This window comes from Magnusiomyces paraingens (genome assembly GCF_902498895.1).
Source record: "Magnusiomyces paraingens strain CBS 517.90 genome assembly, contig: contig3, whole genome shotgun sequence".
Taxonomy (NCBI): Eukaryota; Fungi; Ascomycota; class Dipodascomycetes; order Dipodascales; family Dipodascaceae; genus Magnusiomyces; species Magnusiomyces paraingens.
The window spans coordinates 2217501-2244544 of NW_022474069.1; the positions used below are offsets into that span (position 1 = coordinate 2217501).

The following is a 27044-nucleotide window of genomic DNA, read 5'->3' on the forward strand; positions in this document are numbered from 1 at the left end:
AAGTCCCAAGATTCCCAGGCCCTGCACCACTGTTGCCACCACTGCTGCTTCCACTGCTACTGGCGTTATTCCCACCACTGCCATTACCGTTACTTCCACTGCTACCTAGCCCTCCATATGTCGTATTAGTCAAAGTGCTATGGTACTGCCCAGATGCTGCAGATGGTAAGCTTGAAAGCCCGCTCGTTGTAGCCGTTACAGTAGGTGTTGTTGATCCTGGTCCGTTCCCTACACCACCATCATTACTGCCACTACTGTTTCCAGGCCCTCCACTACTAGACACACCACTCAACGACATCATTGACATGACTGACGACCCAGGACCATATGCAGATAAAGAACTGCGCGCAGAATTATCAGTGCTGTTTGTCCCGCTGCTACTCGCAGTACCACTACTGCTACCACTACTCCCCCCAGTATAATAAATCCCAGTCGGTGATGTAGGCGATGCCAAACTATTTCCGCTAAATCCTGCCATGTGCATTGTAGCAGATGGTCCTGGAGATCCAATGAAATTAGTCGGCATTGAGAATGAGAACCCAGCTGCAGCCGCCGCAGCAACTGCAGCAGACTGTGACGACGACGAAGATGAAGAAGAATGACTTGATAAGGGAGCAATCTGGGAATTACTGGCAATGCTAGTCATGCTACTGGCTGTGGTGCTTGTGCTCAAATTACTCGCAATACTGCTGACACTATTTGTGCGGCTCAGTGCTCCACCACTGCCAGATCCACTGCCAAACCCTGGTGGAGCCATTCCAGGGCTTGCTGGTCCTCCAAACATGACAGGACTAGTCAAATACAAGGACGAAGATGACGGCACACTTGATTGGCGGCCCCGAGCCACGGAGCTTCCATTACTGCTATTACTTGTTGATCCGCCAAAGCTCCCCACGCGAACGTGTCTGCTGGTACTGGAGCTGCTAGTGCGCCTGCGCTTAGGCGATTCAGCAGAGTCTGCAGATGATAATGAAGAAGATGATGACGACGACAAAGACCCTGGGGTCATTGGTACTCCTCCGCTGGAACTACTGTTGATTGGATACATGTAATTATTGCCAAAGACGGAAGACATTGGCGAGGACATGCTGAGGCTGCGGTGGTGGTTATGGTTTGGGTTAGTCCCTGAACTAGTGCTGCTACTACCAGCTGCTGTTGATCCCGTGGACAACAATACTGAAGACTGTTGCAGTTGCTGGTTTTGTAATGAAGTCAACGCTGCAGAGTATGGTGTAAGCGAATGACCTTCTGCGGGGCCCACAAGGGGTCCCATCAATAGCCCAGCAGAAGGTCCTGCTGGATGTAGCATGGAAGTAGCCATAGGGGGTGGTGCAACAAGTCCTGGTGGTGGGCCTGCTGGGGAAAGAGCTCGTCCAGGTGCTGTTTGTCCCATTTTGGCCTCAATCTCCTCACGGTGTTTAGAAAGTGCATAAATCAAGCGCTGGTTGGGTTCTTCCAGCCCCATATTCAACTGGTTAGAAGTATGATAATAATTCTGAAGGCTGCGTTTCCTAAAGTTTTGTTCACGCTGAATGGCCAAGTCCACTGCCCTCAAAGCCAAAGCCAATTCTTCTTCTGGGAGCAGTGGAGCATGTGGGGACAAGGGAGGGGTAGGAAGCTGGCGGAATTGGGCCGTAGCAATTTCAACAAAGTCTGGTGGGGCCTCAATGACAAGCTCAACAGCTGGGTGGACAAAAAGTTCTGGGCTTAGGGCGGATGTTGGAGCCACGAGGTTGGGGGCTACAGTTTGGAGTTGATTGATGAGGGTTTTGAGCTGATCAAGAATAAAGTGTGGAACATAGTGAGGGGCTTGTGCTGCCGGGTAGTAGTATGCGGCAGAGGTGATGGTAGTATTGGCAGTGGTGGCGACAGCTAAGGAGGAGGAGGAGGAAGAGGAGGAAGAAGAACCCCTAGCAGAGCCAATTGCGTCATCAGCCAGTAGCAACCCCGAGCGCTGCCAGGCATCGCACAGCACGCCAGAAGGTACATTCGTCCAAGCTTCTTGGATCCAGTTAAGCACAGCTATCAATGGGAGGAACCAGAGTGAGTCCATGGCAGAGTCTAAGAGATCTCCAATTCCATCGGGTCCTGGTGGCGTTGGGTTCCCTGTTGTTGTTGATGTTGCTGCTGCTGCTGCTGCCGCTGCTACTGTACTCTCTTCGCTGTTGCTGACTGTACTAAAAAGATCTTTGACAAAATGCAACATCAATGCGCGGTAATTTGCTTTAAAGGTTTGGATTGGTCCAAGGTCAATAGGCGAGTGCTCTGCAGCCACGTTGCCTGGCAAAAACACAATCTTGACATTCTTAGGACCCACGGTATTATGTGGGAGGAACTCGTTGTCTTCTATTTTGAACAATGGAGTGGTTTGGCGCTGTCGCTGTTCGTGCATATATAAACGGAGCCCAACTTCGTGGCACTTGAATGGGTCAAGAATAAGTAGTACCTGTCGGCCAGCCATTCGAGAGTCAAACCATTCAAGCCATTGCTTAAAGTCTGCCAATGTGAGCCATGCAAGTGGGTTGGCAGAGTATTCAACTCCAAGAGAGAGCAAGTCTGTTCGTGTTTCTGTGAGTTGGTGAGTGTTTGCTCTGTTATCAGGGTCTAGAATTCCTCCTACTATGGGACCACCTGCGGCCGCTGCACCTTCACCCAATGGATCTTGTCCAGTAGCAGCTGCTGCTGCAGCAGCAGCCGCAGCAGCCACTGGGTTGACATATTTCTGAGGATACTGTTGTTGGCCAATGACCCAAGGTGGGAGGCGCTCCGTACCTGAAGCATTAGAAGCAAGCATGACGGTGAGGGTTCCTGGAGTATCACGGGTGGCAGTTGCAGAATCCAAGGCTCGTTGAGTTGGTGGAGCTCTATAGGCCAGAATTGTTTCTGTCATGGAAAAAACATTGTCTGGCCCATAGTACCGGGCAATATCTGAGCGAAGGAGTTCGAGTTGGCGTTGAGCCTCTTCATGAGCCTTGCGAGATACGGCGGCTGTATGAGAAGATTGCGAGAGATAGTGCGCGGAAGGTGTTGTTGTTGATGTTGATGATGATGATGATGATGACGATGGTCCTGCAGCAGCTGTTGCAGCTGAAGAAGAAGAAGATGATGATATTGGGCCTGCAAAACGTGGGAAAAAGGTTGAAGAAGAAGATGGCGATGATGAAGGAGAAGATACTGGGATTGAAATGGAGTGTGAGCGCAGATGAGGGTTTTGTTGACTTGGTCCTGGTGGTAATCCAGGGGCATATAGCCCATGGGTGTAGGATTCGGAGCGTCGGTGATAGCTTCCGTTATTGCTTCCTTGGTTGAGTTGCTGTTGTTGTTGTTGTTGTTGTTGATAATTGTAGAGGTCTGCAGACATAGCAGCAGCTGTGGCATTTGTAGACCCCCCAGGCCCAGCCATTGCTGAAGCTGCTGCCGCTGCCGCTGCTGCCGCTGCTGCCGCTGCTGCGTTTCTTGCAGAAGCATGTTTAGCATAAAAGGCATTCCCTGGTAATGGTGTCGGGTAGAGAGACGCTGCTTCGCCTACCTGGGAAAGAGCCTTAATACTATGTCGTAGCTTAAACTTTTCGACCCAACCTCCAGAAAGAGAGGGGCATGGTTGGCCTTGGTACTTAGGAATATGAGGCCATAAAGCATAAGCCAGGTTAAGTAGAGTTGACCCAGAGACATCTGTGCCCATGGCTTTTGTACGTAGAATGCACTCAGTCAGTGCTATTTCAAGGTCCGGGTACTTTGGTGGTCGGCATCGCTTGTTATCGTCATAGTCTGCACCAAGAGTGTCGAGATGGTCGAATTTAGATGAGAGGATATTGGAGATTGTGGAGAAGGGCAATTCAATGTTATATTCTCGTTTAAACCATGCCCGTACGTGTTTGTGACCCAGGCGCGGCTCCTGGGCCCGGTAAAAGGCCCGAATGGCCTTTTTTTGTGCGACCGAGATCTTAAGCCGCTCGTCGGTATGAGCCATAGTTTATACGAGGGTTGATGGTAAGGAAGAGAAGGAGAAGAAGGCGGGGGGAAGAGAGAGAGAGAGGTTTAGAGGAAAGTAATAATAAATAAATAATAAATAATAAATATATAAATAATAAACAATAAATAAATAGAGATAGCGATAGCGATAAATTTTCAATGGAGTATTTTTGTAATTATATTAGAATTTTTTTTTAAAGAAAAAAAGATATGAAAAGAAAAGAAATTGATGATAATGATGATAATAATAATAATAATAATAATAATAATAATATGGATTTTATTAATATTATTATTATTATCATGAATATTATGAATATTATGAATATTATAATTAAATTACTATTTTTATTATTATTATTATTATTATTATTAAATTAATTAAAGATATTTATGAAAATATAAAAATAAAAAAGCGGTGTTTTTTTTTTGTTTAAAAAAAATAAAAATAAAAAAAATAAAAAAAATAAAAAAAATAAAAAAAAAGTGGCGATAACAAATAAAGAAACTTTTTTTTATTTTTATTTTTATTTTCTTTATTTTCGTCAATTGTGCGCAGCAGGGAAAAAAAAAAAAAAGGCATTTGTTATCACCCATTCACGTGGGCATCACGTAATCTTATTATGTACACTAGTTTATTATTTAAAAAAGAGAGCATTAACTATACACAGAGAGCATTTTTGATGGAACTTGTTCAAACAACAAAAGTTCCTTTGATATTATATCGTCGTCAGTCATTAAAAAAAAGGTGGGCAGAAGTTGTGTTACACAATTTACTCCTTCTTCTCCTCAGAGGAAGAAGAAGAAGAGTCATTCTGCTGAGCCTTGGACTTGTAAACCTGCTCAAAGAGCTTAAGAGAAGCATTCTGGACCTCGTCAGTCTTCTCCTTAATCAGAGCAGAGTCAACCTCCTCGCCAGCCTGGGCACGGGCAACAACCTCACGAAGCTCAGTAATCTTCTCACGGATCTTGTCAGCCTCAGCCTTGTCAATCTGGGCCTCAAACTCGTTAAGAGAGTTCTCAGTCTCATTCATGATAGAGTCAGCACGGTTGGCAGTCTCAACAGACTCACGGCGAGCCTTATCCTGCTCCTTGTACTTCTCAGCATCGTTAACCATCTTCTCAATCTCATTATCAGAAAGACCAGAAGAACCGGCAACAGTGATAGAAGCATCCTTGTTGGTGCCCTTGTCCTTGGCAGAGACGTTGATGATACCATCAGCATCAATGTCAAAAGTGACCTCAATTTGAGGAACACCCTTGGGGGCAGGAGGAATACCAGAAAGAGTAAAGTTGCCAATGAGCTTATTGTCACGGACAAGTTCACGCTCACCCTGGTAGACACGGATCTCAACAGAGGTCTGGCCAGTGGCAGCAGTAGAGAAGACCTGGGACTTCTTGGTGGGGATAGTGGTGTTTCTGTTAATCAGTCTGGTAAAGACACCACCAAGGGTCTCAATACCGAGAGAAAGAGGAGTAACATCGAGAAGCAAAACGTCCTGGACCTCGCCGGCAAGGACGGCACCCTGAATGGCAGCACCAATGGCAACAGCCTCATCGGGGTTAACAGATTTGTTGGGCTCCTTGCCAAAGAGAGACTTGACAGTCTCATTGACCTTGGGCATACGGGACATACCACCGACAAGGATAACCTCATCAACCTCGTTAGTCTTAAGACTGGCATCCTTAAGAGCCTTCTTGACAGGGTCAATAGTGCGCTTAATCAGAGACTCAGTGAGGTTCTCAAACTGGGCACGAGAAATGGTAAGGTTAATGTGCTTGGGGCCAGAAGCATCGGCAGTAATGAAGGGAAGGTTAATATCAGTCTTGAGGGCAGAGGAAAGTTCGACCTTAGCCTTCTCAGAAGCCTCACGGATACGCTGGATAGCCATGCGGTCATTCTCGAGATCAATACCATTCTCCTTCTTGAACTGCTCGACAATGTGTCTAACAAGGTAAATGTCAAAGTCCTCACCACCAAGATGGGTATCACCGTTGGTAGACTTGACCTCAAAGACACCCTTCTGGATCTCAAGGATGGAGATATCGAAAGTACCACCACCAAGATCGAAAACAGCGACAACCTTGTCCTCAGTCTTCTCAAGACCGTAAGCAAGAGCAGCGGCAGTGGGCTCGTTAACGACACGAAGAACATTAAGGCCGACAATCTGACCAGCATCCTTGGTAGCCTGTCTCTGAGAGTCGTTGAAGTAAGCGGGGACGGTAACGACGGCATTCTTGGCGGGCTTGCCAAGGTAAGCTTCAGCAGTCTCCTTCATCTTGTTGAGGACGAAACCACCAATCTGAGCAGGAGAGTACTTCTCACCGCGGGCCTCGAGCCAGGCATCACCGTTAGTGTGCTTGATAATCTTGTAAGGAACCTGCTTGATATCCTTCTGGACCTCAGCATCCTCAAAACGGCGACCAATCAGACGCTTGGTAGCGAAAAAGGTATTGGTAGGGTTAACAACAGCCTGACGCTTGGCAGCGACACCGACGAGACGCTCACCTTCCTTAGTGAAAGCAACGACGGAAGGAGTGGTACGACCACCCTCAGCGTTCTCAATGACCTTGGGGACCTTGCCTTCCATAACAGCGACGGCAGAGTTGGTAGTACCAAGATCGATACCAATAACGGTACCCTGGACCTTGCCAGAGTTGAATCTAGCCTGGACAGCAGGAGCAAAGCTTCTAGTCTAAAAAAACATGTTAGTAAATTTGATTTATAAATGAATGGATGGATGGATGGATGGATGGATGGATGGATGGATGGATGGATGGATTGATTGATTGATTCAAACATACGTTTCTAAGAGCAGAACGGGCAAAGCGTGAAGCCAGCATTTTTTCTTTATTATGTGAAAAAAAGGGGGGAGGTGGGGTTTATGAAAAGATGTTTTTTTTAAAAAAAAAAAAATATTAAAGAAAACAAGTTAATGAAAAAAAAAAAAAAGGGAAGAAATAAAAAAAAAAAAAAAAAAATTTATAAAAATTTCCAATTGGTAGGAGGGGGGGAAGATCGTCCGTTTATATAAGACCGGCGGTGGCGGCGCCTGGAAGGCCGTGGAAGATTTGGGAAGAAAATTTTTCACTCTGACGGATTTGGCTGTTGTTAGTGTTTGTGTGTGTGTGTGTGTGTGTTTTTGTTAAAATGGAGGTTTTTTTTTTTTTTTTTTTTTTTTTTTTTTTTTTTTTTTTTGATTCTGTGTGGTCCCCCACAACCAATCGTTACGCCGCATTCCTACCATTTTCTCGCACCTTCTACATAAACGCTCTAATCACATGACTATGCCGTGCGAGTACCGGCCCCGCTATTTAATACTTTGTGACTAATTATATACATAAATATTAATCATATATTAGTCATTTTGCGTGTGTGTGTGTGTGTGTGTTTTTTTTCCAAACTTCTACGTGGGGTAAAAAATATGCTCGCAAAAAAATGAATAAAAAAAAAAGAAAAAAAAAATTCCCCAATTGCAACCCACCATCCGCACGGGACTCGGGTGTTCGGGATTCGGTCATAGATCGAGGGTATTCCGGGCTGGGCCAGGAAGGGAACCAGGAAGGGAACAAGAAGGTGGAGAGTAATAAAAATAATATAATTGAAAATAATGGAATTCAATGGCAAATTGACGGACAGAGTTTTTGAGTAAGTGGGGATCAAGGTTTGAATAATAGATGATGGAGGGATTTGGCATGCGGCCTAAAAGACGGAAGGATTGTGTGGGGTGTATCTTTAAAGGAAAAGTTTTTGATTTCCTTTTTAGAAGATTTTAGAAGATTCATATTTATTTAAACTTATATAAGTTTAGGAAATGATCATGATCTTATAAATTTAAAAGAATATTCAGCTTGTTTATTTTTATTTTTATTGCTTCAATAATGCGTCATTTTAATAAAACATAATATATTTTTAAAATATAAAATAAAAAAAAAAAAAGACCTCGATGATCTGAGGTTAAGACTGTTCAAGTACTCTCTCGAAGTTTTTACAACTTTCTTGCGGGCTTTTTTTTCTTTTTTTTATCACTTTCTTGTCAAATAAATTTAGTGAATGTAAGTATATTTTCTATATATATATATATATATATATATATATAGTTAGTAGTAGTAGTAGTAGTAGTAGTAGTAGTAGTAGTAGTAGTAGTAGTAGTAGTAGTAGTAGTAGTAATTGAATTTCATTTATTTTTATTTTTATTTATTTATATACGGGATCAATAACCCTCCCAGATATTATATCATATTGTTCTAGATCTCCATACAAGAAAAAAAAAAAAACCTCACACATCAACGGGTTTTTTTTTTGTCAACCGGTTGGTGAGTCGGTGCTCTCGGGCCCTAATCCCGTGTAATTGTTAATTAAATATATTTTGTTACACTTTTATTTTATTTTTTATTTTATTTTTTTTTATTTAAAAAAAAAAAAGAATTTTCATTATGATACACAGTAACATGTAACAACTTGTAACAACTTGTAACAACTTGTAACAACTTGTAACATATTAACACGTCGCGTAACAATCACGAAATTTTATTTACGCGACGCGTTTGTTTATTTTTACCTTTTTTTTGGTATTTTGCGAGTCGTCTTTTATTGTTTACTTTTCTAGCCGAAATGAAAAAAAAGTAAATAAATAAATAAAAGTAAATAAAAGTAAATAAAAGTAAATAAAGAAATTTTCCAAGCAAACCTCTCTGATTTGTAAATATAAATACTATTTTGTCAATTCATCTTTTTTGTTTCCTCTTTTTTTTTTTTTTTTCCTTTCTTTCTTTCTTTCTTTCTTTCTTTCTTTCTTTCTTTCTTTCTCTTTTCCCTCGTTTCTCATCTCTCAATCATCTGTTATTATCCAAATGACCCCAATAATTGACCTCCAACTCGCATTTTCTCCACTAACTCGTCAATACCTTATTGATGCCCTCAGAGAAGCCCTCATCCACGAAGGCTACTTTATAATAACAAACTATGAAGACTTTCTAGACCCCAAAATCGTCTCAGACGTAACAGCTTTAACTCCCAAATTTTTCAACCTTCCTCAACTTACAAAAGATTCCATGACAATTACTAAATCAAGGAACTTTCGTGGTTATTACAATAGTGCTAAACCCAAATCAGATCCTATTAAACCATCATCTTCCTCTCTCGAAGCTGCTTTCCCTGCACTTGAACATCCTTCAATTGTGTCTTCTCCTAAACCTACTACTAGTTCATTTAATAAAAATCCAACTCTCTCAGAACAAATTATCTTTGGCATGGATTCAGTAGCTACAGCTCATCTTCTTACTCGCGGTGAACCAGTTAAAGAACAAAAATTAGTTGCTATGCTACGCGGACCTAACCAATACCCTTCTTCCCTAACAATTCCTAGATTCAAACAAAAAATTAATAAATTTGCAGACACAATGAATGCCTTTTCTTACAAATTTGTCTCGGAGCTGGTCACCGAGGCCCTGGGGCTTACTAACTCACCATTCTATACTCTTTTTGAAGAATCTCCGCTACTAGCATGTCATAAAATCAAACTCACACGACACGCACCTACAATAAAAAAACACCCTCTTATTCCAGAAGACCACAGCAATAAGCAACAACTCTCTGCCCATGAATCACCAGTCAAAGATACCTATGGAACTAAAGACGATGGATCCCTTTTCACCTTTATCACTCCTTCTAAAGATGCTTCTCTCTCTATCATCAAACCTTCAGGCCAAAGTGTTTCAATTCCACAAAGCAGTCTCCCTGCTAATTGCTTCATCGTCACTGCTAGTGAGTACCTTTCCGTTCTCACTCAAGGTTTCAGTACAAGCGCTGTACTCAAGGTAGCCGCGCCGGCCGTGGACGAGTACGACGATATTGATCTTGTATCTCCTGCCCCCATCACTACTCCAATCCATGTCACTTCCTTTTCCCAATGCATTTCCATCGACTTTGTTTACCAAAATTTCACTTTCCCCAGTGCCGCACTGCCCCGTGCCCAAGCCGCTCAAGCTGCACGGTTGGCCCATTTGGGTGAAGGTGCAATTAAAGACCCCGCACCAAGTATATTCATTGACTTTGGTATGAAGGTATTCATCAACACAGCGAGACTTCATCCTCATACTACCTCGAAGTGGTACCCACGATTTGCCATGCGCTCTCTCAGAGGTGGGAATGGTAAAGATGCTGCAAATAGAAACTCGCAAAACAGTGCAGCATGGGCCAAACTTGAAGATGAGCTGGCGCGGCTACGTCAAATCTTTGCATCTGTGGATGCCAGTATTGTTGAACATTCCATTTCCTCAATTGTACCTATCACTCTTCCCAAGCTCAGAGAATCGGCAGCCCTCAACTCGGAATACCTAGTGGATCTCAATGCCCTTAGACAAATAAATACCATCTGGCCTGAAGCTTATTTTCTCAGCGTCTCAATGTTTGATGATAAAACGCCTACCATCCAGTTTGGTTCATCAGCAGAAAACTCACAAGGAACTTCTGAAAGCCCAGCTCGCAGTGCTCCGCGATCACCTCAAAAACGCAAGCAAGTATTTGCAAGCAAGTGTCGGAATTGGGTCGACAATGCGTTCCCGAAAGACTCAGATACAGTTAACGAAGAGTACTTGGAGATCCCCCTAGCACCTGTTGATCCAATTGTCCTGGGTAGCCCACGCAAACGGTCACTGGACGAAATGGCATGTGTCAGTGCTGCAGTCCCCGCTGCTGCAGAAAGCCCACAAGCACCGGCGTCAACCAAGCGCCAACGCATTATGGGGTTGGTGCGCGGGTCGCCCTCACCCTCTAAAATGAAGCTTAGTAGCCGGCCGTTTCCTTGTGGATCTCCCATGGCATCGCGTGCCGGATCCTCACTTTCGTTTAACGCTCGACTCGCCAACACAGCTGCCCCTGGAACCCCGCGTGCTCTTCGCCAGTCCAGTTTCGGATCTCCTTCTGTTTCATCGTCACCTGCTTCGCCATCAAAAGTTTTGGAGCGAATCCGTGCCAAGGAACAAGCTCAGCGGGAAGAAGATCTGAGTCTTGCATTTCCTCCAATTGGTGGCAAGGATAATCTTGAAGGTGGTCAAAACCTTGGAGGGTCATCATCAGCATCTGCTGAGCCTCTTTCTCCATACGAAGAGTATGTGCTTGGCAAGCTGCCAGCCGTGGCCGGGGTTGTTATTGGTCTGCGCAAGCCTCGCAGTGCTGTTGAGGTATTGTCACTTGCTGACACTGTGAAGAAGATTCGCGACAGTTTGGGTACAGGTCTAAGTGAGCAGGAGACAACCGATAGTTTACAGATGCTTTCTGTACGTGTACCTCGGCTTGTTTCACTGACGACAGTTGGTGCACTAACAAGTGTACGCGTTTATGGAGGCATGACTTTAGAGGACGCGAAACTAGCAATTGCTAGTTATGGAACTATACTGAACAGCGACTCGTCCACAGATGAAGACGAGAAGGGTAAGAAGGTGTTGCGGAGTGCAAGAAAGTCAATGTCTCCTAGAAAACAACGGGCAGAGGCTGCTGCTGCTTCTGCTGCTGCATCAGAGGGTGTAGCTTTAACCAACAAGACACAGGAATCTCCGTTGATGACACCTCCACAAACACCTACCAGAAGAAATCATGCACGGTTGGATGCTTTGGAAACAACGCCAATGTCTGCTCGTCAATTGCTTCGATCTGCGGCTCGTGTTCTTCAAAAAAGGAATGAAGTTTCTCAGTAATATTTCATTTTAGAGATGAATTAATTTTGCATATAATAAGCATATTTATTATTTATTTATCTTTATTTATTTCAATTTTTTTTTTTGCTTTATATATATATATATATAGAATTGTTTGTATAGAATAGAAAAAAGTCTTTTGTTTATTCCATTGAAAAAAAAAAAAAAAAAAAAGTCATTTGAAGATTGATTTTTCACAGTTTTAAGGGGAATTTTAGCAGTCAAGCCGCACACTTAGCCACCTGGCTTACGACAAGAACTTTCAAGTGTAGTCATTTGAAAATAGTGAGTGGCTAAGGGATTTACTGAAGTGAAAAAAAACTTAGGATTAGGGTGGAAGATTCTTTTTTTTTAAAAAAAAAATAAATAAAAGTAGATAATCATAAGAGATATTTAAGAAACAATTTATGCATTTTTCTATAGTTAAAATAACAATTTTTTTATAATTTTTGATAGTTTTTTTAACGTAAATTATTGAAACGTTTGTATAATCTTCATAGTTGGTAGGTCACAATGGTCAATATGTCATGTGATTGGGGAGTTTGGCCGAGTGGTCTAAGGCGCCAGCTTCAGGTGCTGGTCTCTTTGGAGGCGGGAGTTCGAACCTCCCAGCTCTCAATACATTTATTTTTTTTAATTAATTATTTTTTAAACCTCTTTTTTAAAAAATGTTGTTGTGAAATGCTTCTTTTTTTGTTTTCAATTTTTGATTTAATGACTAAGTTTAACAAAAGTTAACCAAAAGTTAAACAAAAATTAAATAAAAATTAAATAAAGTTATGTAAGTTGCTTATAAACTTTTATCTTTGGCTGCGCCATTTTGGTTTTGTGCAGTTGCGGTGTTTTTTTTTATTTTAATTTTTTTTTAATTTTTTTTTAATTTTTTCACTCCAACAAAGGATAGCAAAGAAAAGTCGTTAAAAACTTTTTGCCTTTATGGCTATCCGGAGCTTTGGGGAGGAAAAAAATAACAATCCTCCCCCCCCCCCCCTCATACCAGTAATTGTCCCGCGTCCCGATCGGAACTTCCTTCTTCAGATAAATGACCCTGTATTCTTGTCAATTGACTTATTGTGAACCTCCGGTCAAACCTCCGTCTTTCTTTTTTTTTTTTTTTCCTACGTAGAAACTTTCCGAGGTCCCCGAATGGTCCGGCCATCTAAATTTTTTTTTTTTTTTTTTTAGTCGGTTGAATTTATTTATTTATTTAATTTATATATAAGCCTTTCTAAAGACTGTTCACGTGACTTTTATTTTTCACTGCCACCACGCAAAAAAAAATAAAAAATAAAATAAAATAAAATACAAAAAAGCCTCGTTTTTATTTTTTTTTTTGCCTGGTCTTTTTAAATTTCCTTCTTTCCCGCAAACACAAACAACCAATTTTTTTTTTTTTTTAAACCCTCTTTCTTCTTTTTTTTTTTTTTTTACAATTCTTTTATTTCACATTCGAATACTCTGATATTCTTATACTTCTCTTATTTTCTTCTAAATATCTTATCATCTTTTTAATCCTCTCATAGCTCCTTCTGTCTTTTTACAGCCATGGCTAAAACTCAAAGAGCTGGACGAAAAGACGCAAAACGCGCGCCGCCCCCAAAGCGCGCAGCTGCCAGCGGTGGTATTCAAAAGGCCGCCTTCGATATAACAAAAAAGAAAGAAGTCGGTGTTTCTGATCTTACTCTGCTATCCAAAGTCTCTGACGACTCTATCAACGATAACCTTCAAAAGCGCTTTGAAAATGGTATCATCTACACCTATATTGGCCACGTTTTAATCTCCGTCAACCCGTTCCGCGACCTGGGTATCTACACCGACGCGGTTCTCGAAAGCTATCGTGGTAAAAACCGTCTTGAGGTTAGTCTATTTGCTCTTTCATACATTATCATCTATCTAATTTTTTTTTTATTTTTTTTTATTTCTAACATCATTTATTAGGTCCCTCCACACGTCTTTGCTGTCGCAGAAGCAATGTACTACAATATGAAGTCTTACTCAGAAAGCCAGTGCGTCATCATTTCCGGTGAGTCTGGTGCTGGAAAAACAGAAGCCGCCAAACGTATCATGCAGTACATTGCCTCCGTCTCTGGCCAATCCTCCTCAAACATTCAGAAAATTAAGGATATGGTCCTCGCTACTAACCCTCTGCTCGAGTCCTTTGGTTGTGCTAAAACCCTCAGAAATAATAACTCTTCGCGCCACGGAAAGTATCTCCAAATCCAGTTTAACCGCCAAGCAGAACCAATAGGTGCAACCATTACAAACTACCTCTTGGAAAAGGCCCGTGTTGTCGGTCAAATCCAAAACGAGCGTAACTTCCACATCTTTTACCAGCTCACAAAGGGCGCCTCTGATAGCCAGCGTCAACTCTTTGGCATCCAAACACCTGAGGCTTATGCCTATACCTCTGCAAGCAAGTGTGTTTCCGTCCAGGGTATTGACGATATTAGCGACTTTAAGGAAACTATCCGTGCAATGGAGATTATCGGTCTCCACCAACAGGAACAGGACCAAATCTTCCGCATGCTTTCGGCAATCTTGTGGATTGGTAACATTGACTTTGCAGAAAATAATGAAGGAAATGCTAAAATCCGTGATGAGTCTGTCCCTAACTTTGTCGCATATCTCTTGGAAGTAAATGCCGCCGACATTGAAAAGGCCCTGACTGAGCGTATCATTGAGACTTTCCGTGGTACCGGCCGCCGTGGCTCGGTTTACGAGTCTCCTCTTAACTTGGTCCAGGCTCGAGCTGTCCGTGACGCCCTAGCAAAAGCTATTTACAATAACCTCTTTGACTGGATTGTCGATCGTCTCAATCAATCCCTCGAAGCCAAAGAAGGTCTCGATAAATCCATTGGTATTTTGGATATCTACGGGTTTGAGATTTTCGAAAACAATAGTTTTGAACAACTTTGCATCAACTATGTTAACGAAAAGCTTCAACAAATCTTTATCCAACTTACCCTTAAAACTGAACAAGATGAATACGTCCGCGAACAAATCAAGTGGACCCCAATCGACTACTTCAACAATAAAATTGTCTGCGACCTTATTGAAGAAAAGCGACCACCAGGTATCTTCTCAGCCCTTAACGATTCCTGCGCAACCGCCCACGCTGATTCAAACGCTGCAGACCAAAACTTTGCCCAGCGTCTTTCCCTGCTCACTAGTAACCCTCACTTTGAAACTCGTCAAACAAAGTTCCTCATCAAGCACTATGCCGGTGATGTGTATTACGACATTAAGGGTATGACTGACAAGAATAAGGACCAATTGCTCAAGGATCTTCTTATTCTCATCTCCAAGACTGCAAATCCCTTTTTGCATTCTCTCTTCCCGGAGCACGTCAACACAGAGTCTAAGCGTCGTCCTCCCACTGCTGGTGACAAGATTAAATTATCTGCAAATGCCCTCACTACCACTCTGTCCCAATCTCAGCCTTCGTACATTCGTACCATCAAGCCCAACCAGACAAAGAACCCCTCCGACTATGATACCAAGATGGTTCTGCATCAAATCAAGTACCTGGGTCTCCACGAAAACGTCCGCATTCGTCGTGCTGGTTTTGCTTATCGTCAAACTTATGAGAAGTTCACCGAGCGCTTTTACTTGCTCTCAGGTAAAACTTCCTACGCTGGTGATTATATTTGGAAGGGCGATTCTCGCACTGCAACCACAGAAATCCTCCGCGATGCTGGTGTCCCTGCTGGTGAATTCCAAATGGGTACTACCAAAGTCTTCATCAAGACCCCAGAGACGCTCTTCTCGCTCGAACACATGCGTGACATGTATTGGCACAATATGGCTGCTCGTATTCAGCGCGCTTGGCGCAAGTACCAGCAAAAGAAGATCAATGCGGCCATCAAGATCCAGCGCGCTTGGCGTAAGGAAAAGGATGGCGATATCTACATGGTTCTTCGCGACAAGGGACACAAAATTCTCAACAACCGCAAGGAGCGTCGCCGTCTCTCACTCAATGGCTACCGCCGTTTCATGGGCGACTACCTTTACTGCAACAGTCCCAAGAGCTCTGGTGGTTTCACTGCACGTGCTGTAGGTCTCAACGAAACCGCCATCTTTTCAATGACAGGAGAGACTCTAGTCCACAAGTTTGGTCGTTCATCCATGCGTGTTCCGCGAACTTTCATTCTGACCAAAACAAAGCTTCTCATCATTGCCAATCAGGTCATCAACCATCAGCTCACCGTCGTTGTAGAGCGCAACATCCCGGTCCCCTCCATCAAGTATCTGGCCATGTCCAGTCTGCGCGATGACTGGCTCGCCATTTCAGTTCAATCCCCCAGCGAGCCCGACCCATTGATTTCGTGTCTCTTCAAAACGGAGCTGGTCACGCATCTCAAGCAGCTCCGACCCAACCTCGACCTGCGTATCGGCCCCACCGTGCAGTACTTTAAGAAGCCAGGTAAGATCGCTACAGTCAAATTCCAAACTGACTCCACTGCTGGCTCCACCGATAATTACAAGTCCGGTATTGTTCACGTTGCCCCAGGATGCCCACCCAACTCTGTCTCGGACCCCACCCCGCGCAAGAGCCCGCGCGCTGCTGGTACCCAAGCAGCTAGACGTCCTCCTCCTGCACGCACCGCTGCCCCTGCCCCCAAGCGCAACCCGCCTCCTGCAGCTCCACTTCCCACTTCTAACGCGCGCCGCAACCCGCCGCCCCCTCCTCCTGCCACGCGCCAGCAAAAGTCCCCTCCTCTTCAGATGCCCTCATCACCTTTCCAGAAGCAGCCCGTGCGCATGCCCGAGCCCTTTGGCGCTTCTAAAAATGCAGCAGTGGCTGCTGCCAGTGCTGCATATAACCCAACAGGCAACTCCCCTGCTGCCACACCTACACCCACCGCAGCTAAACGCTTGTCTTCAGTCAACAGGAAACCCGTTGCTCCAACTTCTCGGCCAACACACCATGCTCCAGCTCAACGCAAGGCTGCTCCAGCACCTGTGGCTGCTACTCCTGTGGCTGCCCCTGCTCCAGCTCCTGCTCCTCCGCCACCTCCTCCACCCCCAGCCGCTCCTCCCACTGCCCCTGCAGAGCCGCTCTACAAGGCTCTGTACGATTTCCCGAGCGCTGCGGCCAACCAATTGTCAGTATCCAAGGACGAGGTTGTGATTATGAAGCAGAAGGGCAACGAAGGCTGGTGTCTTGTTCAGCGCCGTGACGGTTCTGCAGAGGGTTGGGCACCCCTATCATACCTCGAGGAGCTTAGACAAGCGCTTCCATCACTCTCTAGCAATGGCACAAGCACACCTGCCTCAGGATACTCGCAAGCTTCAGCAGCATCTACTCTGGCATCCGCACCCCAGCAGCAGCAGCAGCAACAACCTCAATTGGCTATGGGCCTGGCAGATGCACTTAAGCAAAAGACACAGCAAAGCAACCAGCTTGCCGGAGGTCTTGCAGAGGCGCTCAAGGCGCGCTCTGGTCGTCATGATAGCGATGATGATGATGACGATGATTGGTAAACAATCCAATGATGGAACTATACGACTATGATTACTACAACTTTTTGTTTTTATTTTTTGTTTTTTTGAAATATATATATATATCTTGAGTTTAAATAATAGAAAAAAAAACTTGTTAAATTAAAAAGAAAATTACTACAAAATTTCAAATAAATCTAATGTACAAACACAATAACTACACAATTTTTTTTAGTTCCGGCGCTGATTCTGGTGATGGTGGTGCTGATGTTGATGTTGATGTTGCTGCTGCTGCTGCTGGTGTTGCTGGAGCAGAGCAGTCGCCATTTGCTGTGTCATATTAAACGGCAGCTGCCCACCATTACCCATTGGTGCGTTCATTTGCCCACCCATTGGCGCACCGCCAAGTCCCGGTGGTGGAGGTGCGCCTCCACCGTTACGACCGCCCTGGTTTCCAGCCTGCTGGAGCTGGAATAGCGCCGCTGACAAGTTTGGCGAAACCCCTGGCGCACCATATGATTGAGGAGGTGCGCCGCCGTACTGTGGAGGTCCTCCCATAGGAGCACCCCCACCCATGCCAAATTGCTGGACTGCTGCCGCAGCAGAAAGCTGCTGCGTGAGCTGTGCCAAAAGCTGCTGTGGGTTATTATTATTGTTGTTGTTACCGCCATTGTTATTGTTGACATTATTTCCTCCATTGTTATTTCCATGACGGTTCCCGCCACGGCCTCGGTCGTACCGTTGGTTGTGATTGTTTTGCTGGGGTTGTTGCATGGGCGCACCGCCAGGAGCCATGCCCTGTTGGTTCAAACTTGAAATGAGAGTGGCCAAGTTGGCGGGCAAATTAAATCCACCGGCTCCAGGCATATTCATACCAGGCATGCCCATGTTTTGCATCCCAACAGGTCCTCCAAAGTTTGGCATACCTCCATTGAAGTTGCCGCCACCATTGTTGCCCTGTCGGCCACCTCCGCGCTGGTCACGGAAACCAGCACCGCCGCCACCGCCGTTGCGATCCCCATTCCCGTAACGGCCACCGCCTCCATTGCGGCCACCATTTCCAGCATTACGTCCACGGTCACGGTCACGATCACGATCACGACCTGATCTTCGGTCATGACGACCACCTTCCCTTCGTCTACCATGGCCACCGCCGTTACCACCGCCGCTGCCGCCACCATTACTGCTTCCACCGGATGGTGCTCCGTTAAAAGTAGGCTCGGGTCGCTCACCGCGAGAAGACTTGGGTCCGTTACGAGATGAGTTACTAGGCATTCGCTGGCTAATGGCCTTGGAAGAAACGCCGGCGCCAATCTCAATATCAGGCTCTTCAATACAAAGCCCAGAATCTAATGGAGCGCCTCCAGTACCACCAAACTCAGCCTCAACAATCCATCTGCGATCAGCTTCAGTGAGTTTGGAAAGGGGAATAATACTAATACCAGTCTGGTAGTCGCAGCATTCGCGTGGGCCAAAACCTACACCCCAACGAGCACGCAACCCCAAACGTCCAGTCTTGTTCTCCTCCTCCAAACGTTCGCGCGAGACTTCAGCCTCAGCACGAGAGTACAGTTTAACAAAGGCATGTCTCATTTCCTTTTGGAATACCATGCTTTGGACCTCAGCAAATGGCTTAAAGATTTGGATCAAAGACTCTTCAGTGGTATCAGAAGTGACACCACCAATAAAAAGTGTACGACTAAGAACCTTTATGGAACCATCGGGGATAGTAGGGTCCCGAGTGACATTGCGTTCACGAGAAATTTCATGATCAGGTGCAACGTCCAATTGCTTACCACGTTTTGGACTATTGTTGCGAGCACGCTTACTGTTGCCTCGGCCATCTGGAGATCGAGATCTACGACGACGGTCAAAGCCACGTTTGTCGTCACTTTCTGAATCTTCTTCCTGGTTTTCATTTTGCCCGGTCTGCCCATTCCAAGGCTGATCAGCATTAGTTGAAGAAGCAGAAGTAGCAGAAGTAGCAGAAACACCACTTGCAGCGCCACCAGGGCCTTGTTGATTCTGTTTGAGAAGTTGAGTAATCAAATCCGACTGCAAAGCAGCGGCAACTGTACTAGATGCATTACTGGAAATATCACCGGTCAACGTGCTGCTACTAGATTCTCCTCCCTCAGTTTTGGTGACAAGGGTATTATCACTACTACTACTAGTATCGTCATCCTTTGTGGTTGGCTTGGGATCTTGCTTAATTTTTTCAAGAAACTGTGCAATAAAATTTGCATCGGGAACAGGAGCCGATGCTACAGAAGGTGCTTCTGAAGAGACTTCAGATGACACTTCAGGCGCAGAAGTTTCCTGTGCTCTCAAAGAAGGTGAAAGAGGTTCTTGATTGGCCTCTTCATCTTGTGTTTGAGCTTTATGTTGTTCCGTGAGATTACGAACAGCTTCTACGATGTGTGATGGTGGCGATGAAGGTGGAGTAGTAGACTCATCTATTAAAAAGAAATTAGTGTTTGAGACATAAAAAATTTAAGTGAAATACAACATACCGTTAAACCATTTACGCTTGATTGTATCAAGAGTCTCTTGGGGGAAAGTCTCACAACGCTCCCAAATATCAATGACTTTTTTCATCTTGTCCTGTAAAATACCTGTTAAAACTGAAATCAAAAAAAAAAAAGCTTTTAAACTTACCTTAACATCTTCAGCAGGGGGAATGCCAAATATGTTAACAAACATCTCTTCCACCAACTGAGATATTCTGTAAACTGCAGCAGTATAGGTTCCTTCAGGAGCTTCAGATGGGGTTGGGTAGCTCTCATTTACAGCAAGATCTTGATAGCCACGGGCAATTGCATCCACAACATACAAAATACCTAGTTTATGAGAATAGGGTGTTTTTATCAGATGATTGTACATGGCATCTGTCATTGATTTTTCAAGCTACAAAAAAAAGTTAGTTACGATGAATGACGAGCAGTAGTTTTTCTTTTGTCTAAAATAAATACCTTTACATTAGAAACTGCGAGAGAAGTTAAACTTCTAATCTTGGATCCCGAAACTCCAGGGGGCTTTACAGAAAGTAGTGCGTCCAAGATATTTGTAAACTCCGTGAAAGGGTCAGCAGCAGGTGCAGAAGTTTCTGACATTTTAAACCACGTTGAATAAAAATAAAATTAAATATGCGTTGCCTTGTTTAAAAGTAATACGAATAAAGGGCAGTAATCAATAAACCAGCGCAAGCAGAGATACCTTTTACTACTACTACTACTAATAAAATAGTGCGTGTATTTTCTGTATCCGTCTGATTGTGATTAAAAAAAAAAAAATAAAAAGCGCCACGCTATTTAGCTAACTCGTGATGTGACTTACTGGTAGCTAAATAAATTTTCCGAAATCCAAAAGAATGATTTACTGAGGCTGTTTTTTTCTTCTTTTAGTCGGATTCTAAATTGATTTGAAGAGTCTTATTAATTATTTTTCTTAGAAACCAGTTAAATATTAAAGGTTAAGTTAAGAGGGTATAAATTTTTATAAGTTGTAAAAAAAAAATTTTATAAATTGCTTTAAAAAAAATTTCGTAAGAAGTGGAAAATGTAAAGGTGTTAAAATTTTAGAGGTTCTTAAATACGTAAAAAACCTCTAAGTATATTATATACTGCTGTATATCATGGTCTATATAAAGCCGGGTAAGTTTGTTGTTTCTTTCATGTGACTTGTACCTTCTGTGAACTGAAGAATTAGCCGCCGCAGGTTAAGGTTTCCCCAACCAGAAAAAAAAACCTCCGATAGTAAGAGCTTCAACAGTTTGTCCCGGGCTTTTTTCTTCTCAGCACACTCCATTTGAAAGAAGAAGTAAAAAAAAAATTTTTTTGTTTCTCTTAAACTTGGTCATTACCATATCCATTTTTATTTCATTTTTTTTTATACCGGATTAATCCATATTGCAATGTTTGTTTGCTGACACCGACTATTATCTCAGTAGTTAAACTTTTCCTTTGTACGTCATGATTACACGCTTTCTCCACTTTTCCCAAACACCATGTTAACATTTTGTAGATTCCAAACTTTTAGCTCTAAAGAATGTCTCCGTCGGGCTCTCAAAATAATCCTTCTGCTAGGGATGAACACCCTACACCTTATTCTCCGAGAATCTCTCATCACGGTCACCATGCCTCTCGAAGACGATCTAACTCTGTGGCTACCAATCGTAGCGAGGCCATAGATACTGATTGGGACGAAGAGGACGAGTACTTGGCCGAGCCTGCTAGTGAAGAAATCTTTTCCGGTCCCGTTTCTGAATCTGTTCCGTCAGCCTATTCATCTTTTCATCATCGTCGCTATTCTTCTCGCCAACCCTCAATCAGTAGACGTGACTCATCAGTTGACAGACATGCGCCGCCTACATTTCCAGATAACGCAGAAGGAGAGATTGCGTCTTCTGTAGGTTCTCGCCACAGCTTCAGCTTTTTTCGCCCTGGGAGTGCGACTACTCAACCAGCAAGCTACCATCAACCCGAATCTGCTGCCAATGAGACTGATGAGTCTTTAGCTAATCGTCGCGACTCTATGGCTTCTTTGGGTTCAGAAATTGCATTTAGACATCGCTCTGAACCCAATGCTGCCTCCTTTAGATTCTTTTCTCAAGACGAAATTGAGCATGCAGAGAGTGCTAGTACTGTTCCTAATGAAGTTGATCCAGTTGAATACGAAATTTTGCGCCGTGAAAATGAAGAATACAACCCGGAAGAAGATGTCTCTGATTATATTGCTCGCACACCTCATCAGCACCCCTCTCGATATGCTTATGAAGACACTAGCGTTCTCCTGAGACATGAGGCTGAAATTGAACTTGCTCGTGATGAGTTGGAATTTGCTGAAGAACAGGATCATGAAGAAGAAGTTATTGAAGAAGAAGAGGCTGCTGCTGCAAGATCAACCCATGGTCGGCGACGCTCAAGTGATGACCACCTTCATCGTTGGACTACTCATGATTCTAATGAGCCTTTACTTCTCAGTCGTATAAACTCTCAGATTTCTCCCCAGCCCACTTCCAAAAAGTACTCCTCTAGTTCTACCTCTCAGCAGCGTTTTTACATTTCTGAAGAAGATATGGTTATTGTTATTGCTGGCTTTAATAGCAGCAGAATGCGCGCGGCATTATATTATGCATTATGCATATGCACTCTTGGAATGGCCTACCTTATTCTGCGCTGGATTCCTCGCTGGCATATTGCCTGCCTGGGCAAGCCCGCACCTCTTGGTCAATGCAACTGGGTCGTTGTAGAAAATCAGTGGGGAGAGTTGAGCGTCATTAATGTCGACTCATTTTACTTTAACCGTCCTACGTCTCATGTGTTTCGCCTTAAAAATCCTGAAAAAGAGTCTGGTAGAGGTGCTGAAGTGTCCAATGGCTCATCTACAGCCGGTACAGAAAATAGAGGGGATTCTCAAGGCTCTGATGCACCTACCAACAAAAATTATGAAACTGATGAAGAAGATGGGTATCAAGAAGATCCAATCATGCACACGTTACGTGTTATTGAATATCGCTACATTAAGTTTTACTACAACCCTCAGGAAGACATTTTTCTTACAAATTATGACTGGGTTGATCCCACTTGGACTAGCACTGAACGTGTTCGGGAAGGAATTGAGCCTGAAATACAAGCTGAACGCAAGCTCATTTTTGGGCCTAATATGATTGATATTAAGGAAAAAACTACTGTTCAACTTCTTGTTGACGAAATTTTACACCCATTCTATGTTTTTCAAGTGTTTTCCATGCTTCTTTGGGCGTGTGATGAATACTATTATTATGCAACGTGCATTCTTTTCATCTCTGTTATTTCTGTTGGAAACACATTGATTGAAACAAAGCAAACTATGCGTCGTCTTCGTGAAATTTCTAGATATGTTTCTGATATTCGTGTTTTACGATCTGGATATTGGATTACGATTCTTTCTTCGGAACTTATGCCAGGAGATATTTATGAAGTTTCAGATCCTTCAATTTCCATTTTCCCATGCGATTCTGTTTTGTTGTCTGGTGACTGTGTTGTCAATGAAAGCATGCTCACCGGTGAGTCAGTGCCTGTTTCTAAGTACCCAATCACCGAAAGTGCCCTCAAATCTTTTGTTAATGGCCCTAGTCAGGGTTCTAGCGTTCCTGCTGATGTAACTAAGCATTTCTTGTTTTCTGGAACAAAGGTTGTGCAAGTTCGTCGTCCCGTTGCCCAAACTGGTGATTCAAGCAATGGAAATGTTTCTTTTGACCAACTTGATGTTGCTGTTGCTATGGTTGTGCGTACTGGATTCATGACAACAAAGGGTTCCCTGGTCCGTTCAATGCTATTTCCTAAGCCCAGTGGTTTCAAATTTTACCAAGACTCGTTCAAGTACATTGGTGTCATGGCTTTTGTCGCTGCCTTGGGCTTTTCTTACTCTATTGTCGACTTCATTAAAATGCACATGGGTACCAAGCTTATTATTTTCCGAGCTTTGGATTTAATTACCATTGTTGTTCCTCCTGCACTTCCTGCCACTCTCACAATTGGTACTAACATCTCACTTTCCCGGTTGCGCAAAAAGAAGATTTTCTGCATCAGCCCTAGTCGCGTTAATGTTGGTGGTAAATTAGATATTGTTTGCTTTGACAAGACCGGTACACTTACAGAGGATGGTTTGGATGTATTGGGTATGCACGTTCAGGAAAATGGTCGGTTTAGCGATTTGTTGCAGAGCATTGATGATGTTTTCCCTTTTAGTGATTTGGATTTTGGCGAGCCTGATATTGGAAAGACTTATGGCGGTATTATTAAAAATAGCAAACTTCCAAAACAACAACGTTCATCTTTTGTTGCGGCACTGACGACTTGCCATTTGTTGAGAAATATTGATGGTGAAATGCTTGGAGATCCTCTTGATTTTAAAATGTTTTCCTTTACTGGATGGAACTTTGAGGAAGAAGGTGGTGCTAGGCTTTTTGCAGCTGATTACACCCACGAGTATCCGGTTCCAATTTCTCGTCCTCCAACTACAAACGAAGCCAAATTTTCACTGCCAAGTAATACTTTGGGAACCATTTTGTCTTTTGACTTTATTCCACGACTTCGTCGCATGAGTGTCTTGGTCAAGAGTTTGGGTGCCTCTGGTGCCAATGATAGCACTGATATTCATGCATATGTTAAAGGTGCTCCTGAAATTATGCCAGAAGTTTGTGATCCTTCAACTTTCCCTGAAGATTACGAAGATCTCCTTTACCAATACACACACCGCGGATATCGTGTCATTGCTTGTGCTACAAAAACATATACCGATTTAAGTACAGCAGACGCTCGAAAGCTGAAGCGAGAGGATGTCGAATCTGGCCTCAAATTTCTTGGTTTTATTGTTTTTGAAAATCGTCTTAAACCTACAACGACAAGTGTAATTGAGCAGCTTAATGAAGCTCATATCCGTACAGTTATGTGTACTGGTGATAATGTTTTAACAGCCATTAGTGTTGCCAAAGAATGCCACATGGTTGGTGAAAACACCAAGATCTTCGTTCCTAGATTTGAGCAACTTCCAGATGGTGTTTCTCCTGATGAGTTTAATCCTATTTCATGGGAGTACATTGATGATCGTCAATTGCGGCTTGATCCTGTCACATTCCAGCCCTTTTTTGTTCCTGAAAATGGTGAGACAATTGCTCAAAGCGAGAACCATTTGCAACAAGTGCGCCACTATCAGGAGTTTGGTTTTGATTATGCGTTAGCTGTCACTGGTGATGCTTTCAGATATATGGTACAATTTGGCCGTGATAGACAGCTTGAGCTTGTACTGATGAAGGGTGCTATTTTTGCGCGCATGTCTCCTGACGAGAAGCATGAGTTGGTTGAAAAGTTGCAGAGCTTGGATTATACTACAGGCTTTTGTGGTGATGGTGCTAACGATGTTGGTGCTTTGAAGGCTGCCGATGTTGGTATTTCTCTTTCTGAAGCTGAGGCTTCTGTTGCTGCACCTTTTACCTCACAGGTCTTTCAGATTTCTTGTGTTTTGGATGTGATTGCTGAGGGCCGCTCTGCACTTGTAACAAGTTTCAGTTGCTTTAAGTACATGTCACTTTACTCTGCCATTCAGTTTATAACAGTCTCAATTCTCTACTCTTTGGGGTCCAATCTTGGTGATTTCCAGTTTTTGTGGATCGACTTGTTTCTCATTCTGCCCATTGCCATTGTCATGGCTTGGTCTGAGCCATACCCCACCTTGTCAATCAAGAGACCTACTGCCAACCTGGTTTCGCCCAAGATTCTTGTCCCCCTGCTTGGTCAGATTGTTATTTTGGCGCTTTTCCAGCTCGGCATTTGGCACGCAGTGCGCAAAGAACCGTACTACGTTCCTCCAGTCATGGGTGGAAGTGATGAGGATGTGGACTCGACAGACAATACAGCCTTATTTTTCTTTTCGAGTTACCAGTACATCTTCGTGTCAATTTTGCTTACAGTTGGTCCCCCATATCATGAGCCCATCATTAAGAATAAGCCATTTGTTATCACCATCATTCTCACATGCTTGCTTACTGGATCCTTTATGCTGGTATCTGCCGACACTGGGTTGGGTCAGTTTATGAATTTAACAGATCTCAGCTCCACGTTTAAGTTGATCATTATTGCTACAGTCTTGGTCAATTTCTTCGTGAGTAAGTTCTTTGAAGACCATGTGTTTTTGCCATTGGCTGTGTTTTTAAGAAAACTTTGTATCATGTTAAAGCTACCTGCAAAGACTGTGTCAAACAAGCTCTACAAGCGCATCATCAAAGCCATGGATCATCAAAAGCAAGTGTAAGAAGAGAGAAGGACAATGGGTATTTTTTTTATATAGAGTCGATTTTTTTGAATTTTTTTTTATTTGAATTTTTTTTTATTTGAATTTGATATTAAAAATAAAAACCCTGTATGACATTAAAAAAAAGAAGAGTAAGAAGCTTAGTCGAATATAAAAATAAAGCATCTTAGTTGGTTCGTAAAGTTTGTGTGGCTTTATATGGTATTTGGCACACGTTTTGCTGTGTTTGCTAATCTAAGGTATTCATATGCGCGAGATTTAAATGTGGGAAAAAGGTCAACAAGTTTAGTGGTGTTCCTCCTTGCCTTCCTCAATAGCATGGTGGCTAGAACCATGCTCCCAAGGGTGCCGTAAGCCGAGAATGACACCGCCATCCTATAATAGAAAAAAAAACAAGTTAGTACTTTGAAAGCAATTGGAGAGATGGTGAAAGGGGTTGGATATTGAGTAAGTGCGTGAATGAATTAATGCGTGAAAAAAAAAATTGCCGGTGATTTAGTAAACTGATTTGTTTCTGGGTCAAATAAACGAGTTTAAAGTATAGTTTAATAAAGATTGAATAGTATTCCAACCCCTGGTTGATATCACATTGGTGATCTGAATAAACGCACCTCTCTGACACGGTAGAAGATCCAGAACCACATGGTAGCACCAAGAAACTTGGAAATGAAACGGTGCGATCTAGCGACGTGGGGGAAAGGAACAGGGCCATAAGGCTTGTAGTGACCGTGAGAAGCGCCCATTATTGATAATTTTAAGGTTGGTAGTAGTTGGTGGTGGTGTATGTGACGATAATCTATGGGAGTAGAAAAAAAAAAAAAAAAAAAAAAATAAAAAATAAAAAATAAAAAATTTAGAGGGAGGGATTTGGGTGCAAAAGGACGGAAAAGAGCAGAAAATTATTGGAAGGGTGGAGGTTTGTATAGTTGAGAATTTCGCAGCCAATCACTGGGCGATGATATCAAAGTGTTTAAAAAAAAAAGATAATTAAATGTTATGTAATGATTTGTCAATTATTAAATAATAATTATTAAATCATGTGATATGTTACATTTTATATTATTACATTTTCTTTTTAATTATTTTTTTTCTTTTTTTTCTTTTTTTTTGAAAATGAAAAAATCACAACCACCACTGCC

General features: G+C 43.1%; 7 protein-coding genes across 7 annotated transcripts in view; 3 read left to right on the forward strand and 4 right to left on the reverse strand.

Moving 5' to 3' along the window:
- The window catches only part of SAPINGB_P003999 (uncharacterized protein), a gene marked incomplete at both ends in the record, with an annotated part of 4758 nt that extends 788 nt beyond the window's left edge, over positions 1 to 3970 (reverse strand). The window contains one exon of the mRNA XM_031998714.1: positions 1 to 3970. This exon is cut by the window's left edge and continues 788 nt beyond it. Within this exon, the coding sequence (XP_031854605.1) occupies positions 1 to 3970 (3970 nt within the window).
- Positions 3971 to 4745: 775 nt separating this feature from the next.
- SAPINGB_P004000 (uncharacterized protein) lies at positions 4746 to 6816 on the reverse strand (the record flags this gene model as incomplete). The annotated part of the gene is made up of 2 exons (XM_031998715.1): positions 4746 to 6668; positions 6778 to 6816. The coding sequence occupies 2 exons, from the start codon at positions 6814 to 6816 to the stop codon at positions 4746 to 4748; spliced, it is 1962 nt and encodes a 653-aa protein (XP_031854606.1).
- A 2010-nt stretch (positions 6817 to 8826) lies between these two features.
- Positions 8827 to 11670, forward strand: SAPINGB_P004001 (uncharacterized protein; the record flags this gene model as incomplete). Its single annotated transcript, XM_031998716.1, has 1 exon — positions 8827 to 11670. One exon carries the CDS (start codon positions 8827 to 8829, stop codon positions 11668 to 11670), a length of 2844 nt encoding a protein of 947 aa, XP_031854607.1.
- Positions 11671 to 13215: 1545 nt separating this feature from the next.
- Positions 13216 to 17154, forward strand: SAPINGB_P004002 (uncharacterized protein; the record flags this gene model as incomplete). The annotated part of the gene is made up of 2 exons (XM_031998717.1): positions 13216 to 13527; positions 13609 to 17154. The coding sequence occupies 2 exons, from the start codon at positions 13216 to 13218 to the stop codon at positions 17152 to 17154; spliced, it is 3858 nt and encodes a 1285-aa protein (XP_031854608.1).
- Positions 17155 to 17343: 189 nt separating this feature from the next.
- SAPINGB_P004003 (uncharacterized protein) lies at positions 17344 to 20225 on the reverse strand (the record flags this gene model as incomplete). The annotated part of the gene is made up of 4 exons (XM_031998718.1): positions 17344 to 19568; positions 19626 to 19716; positions 19771 to 20019; positions 20085 to 20225. The coding sequence occupies 4 exons, from the start codon at positions 20223 to 20225 to the stop codon at positions 17344 to 17346; spliced, it is 2706 nt and encodes a 901-aa protein (XP_031854609.1).
- A 934-nt stretch (positions 20226 to 21159) lies between these two features.
- On the forward strand, positions 21160 to 25905 carry SAPINGB_P004004 (uncharacterized protein; the record flags this gene model as incomplete). The annotated part of the gene is made up of 1 exon (XM_031998719.1): positions 21160 to 25905. The coding sequence occupies one exon, from the start codon at positions 21160 to 21162 to the stop codon at positions 25903 to 25905; it is 4746 nt and encodes a 1581-aa protein (XP_031854610.1).
- A 285-nt stretch (positions 25906 to 26190) lies between these two features.
- On the reverse strand, positions 26191 to 26648 carry SAPINGB_P004005 (uncharacterized protein; the record flags this gene model as incomplete). The annotated part of the gene is made up of 2 exons (XM_031998720.1): positions 26191 to 26280; positions 26517 to 26648. 2 exons carry the CDS (start codon positions 26646 to 26648, stop codon positions 26191 to 26193), a joined length of 222 nt encoding a protein of 73 aa, XP_031854611.1.
- Positions 26649 to 27044: the final 396 nt, after the last annotated feature.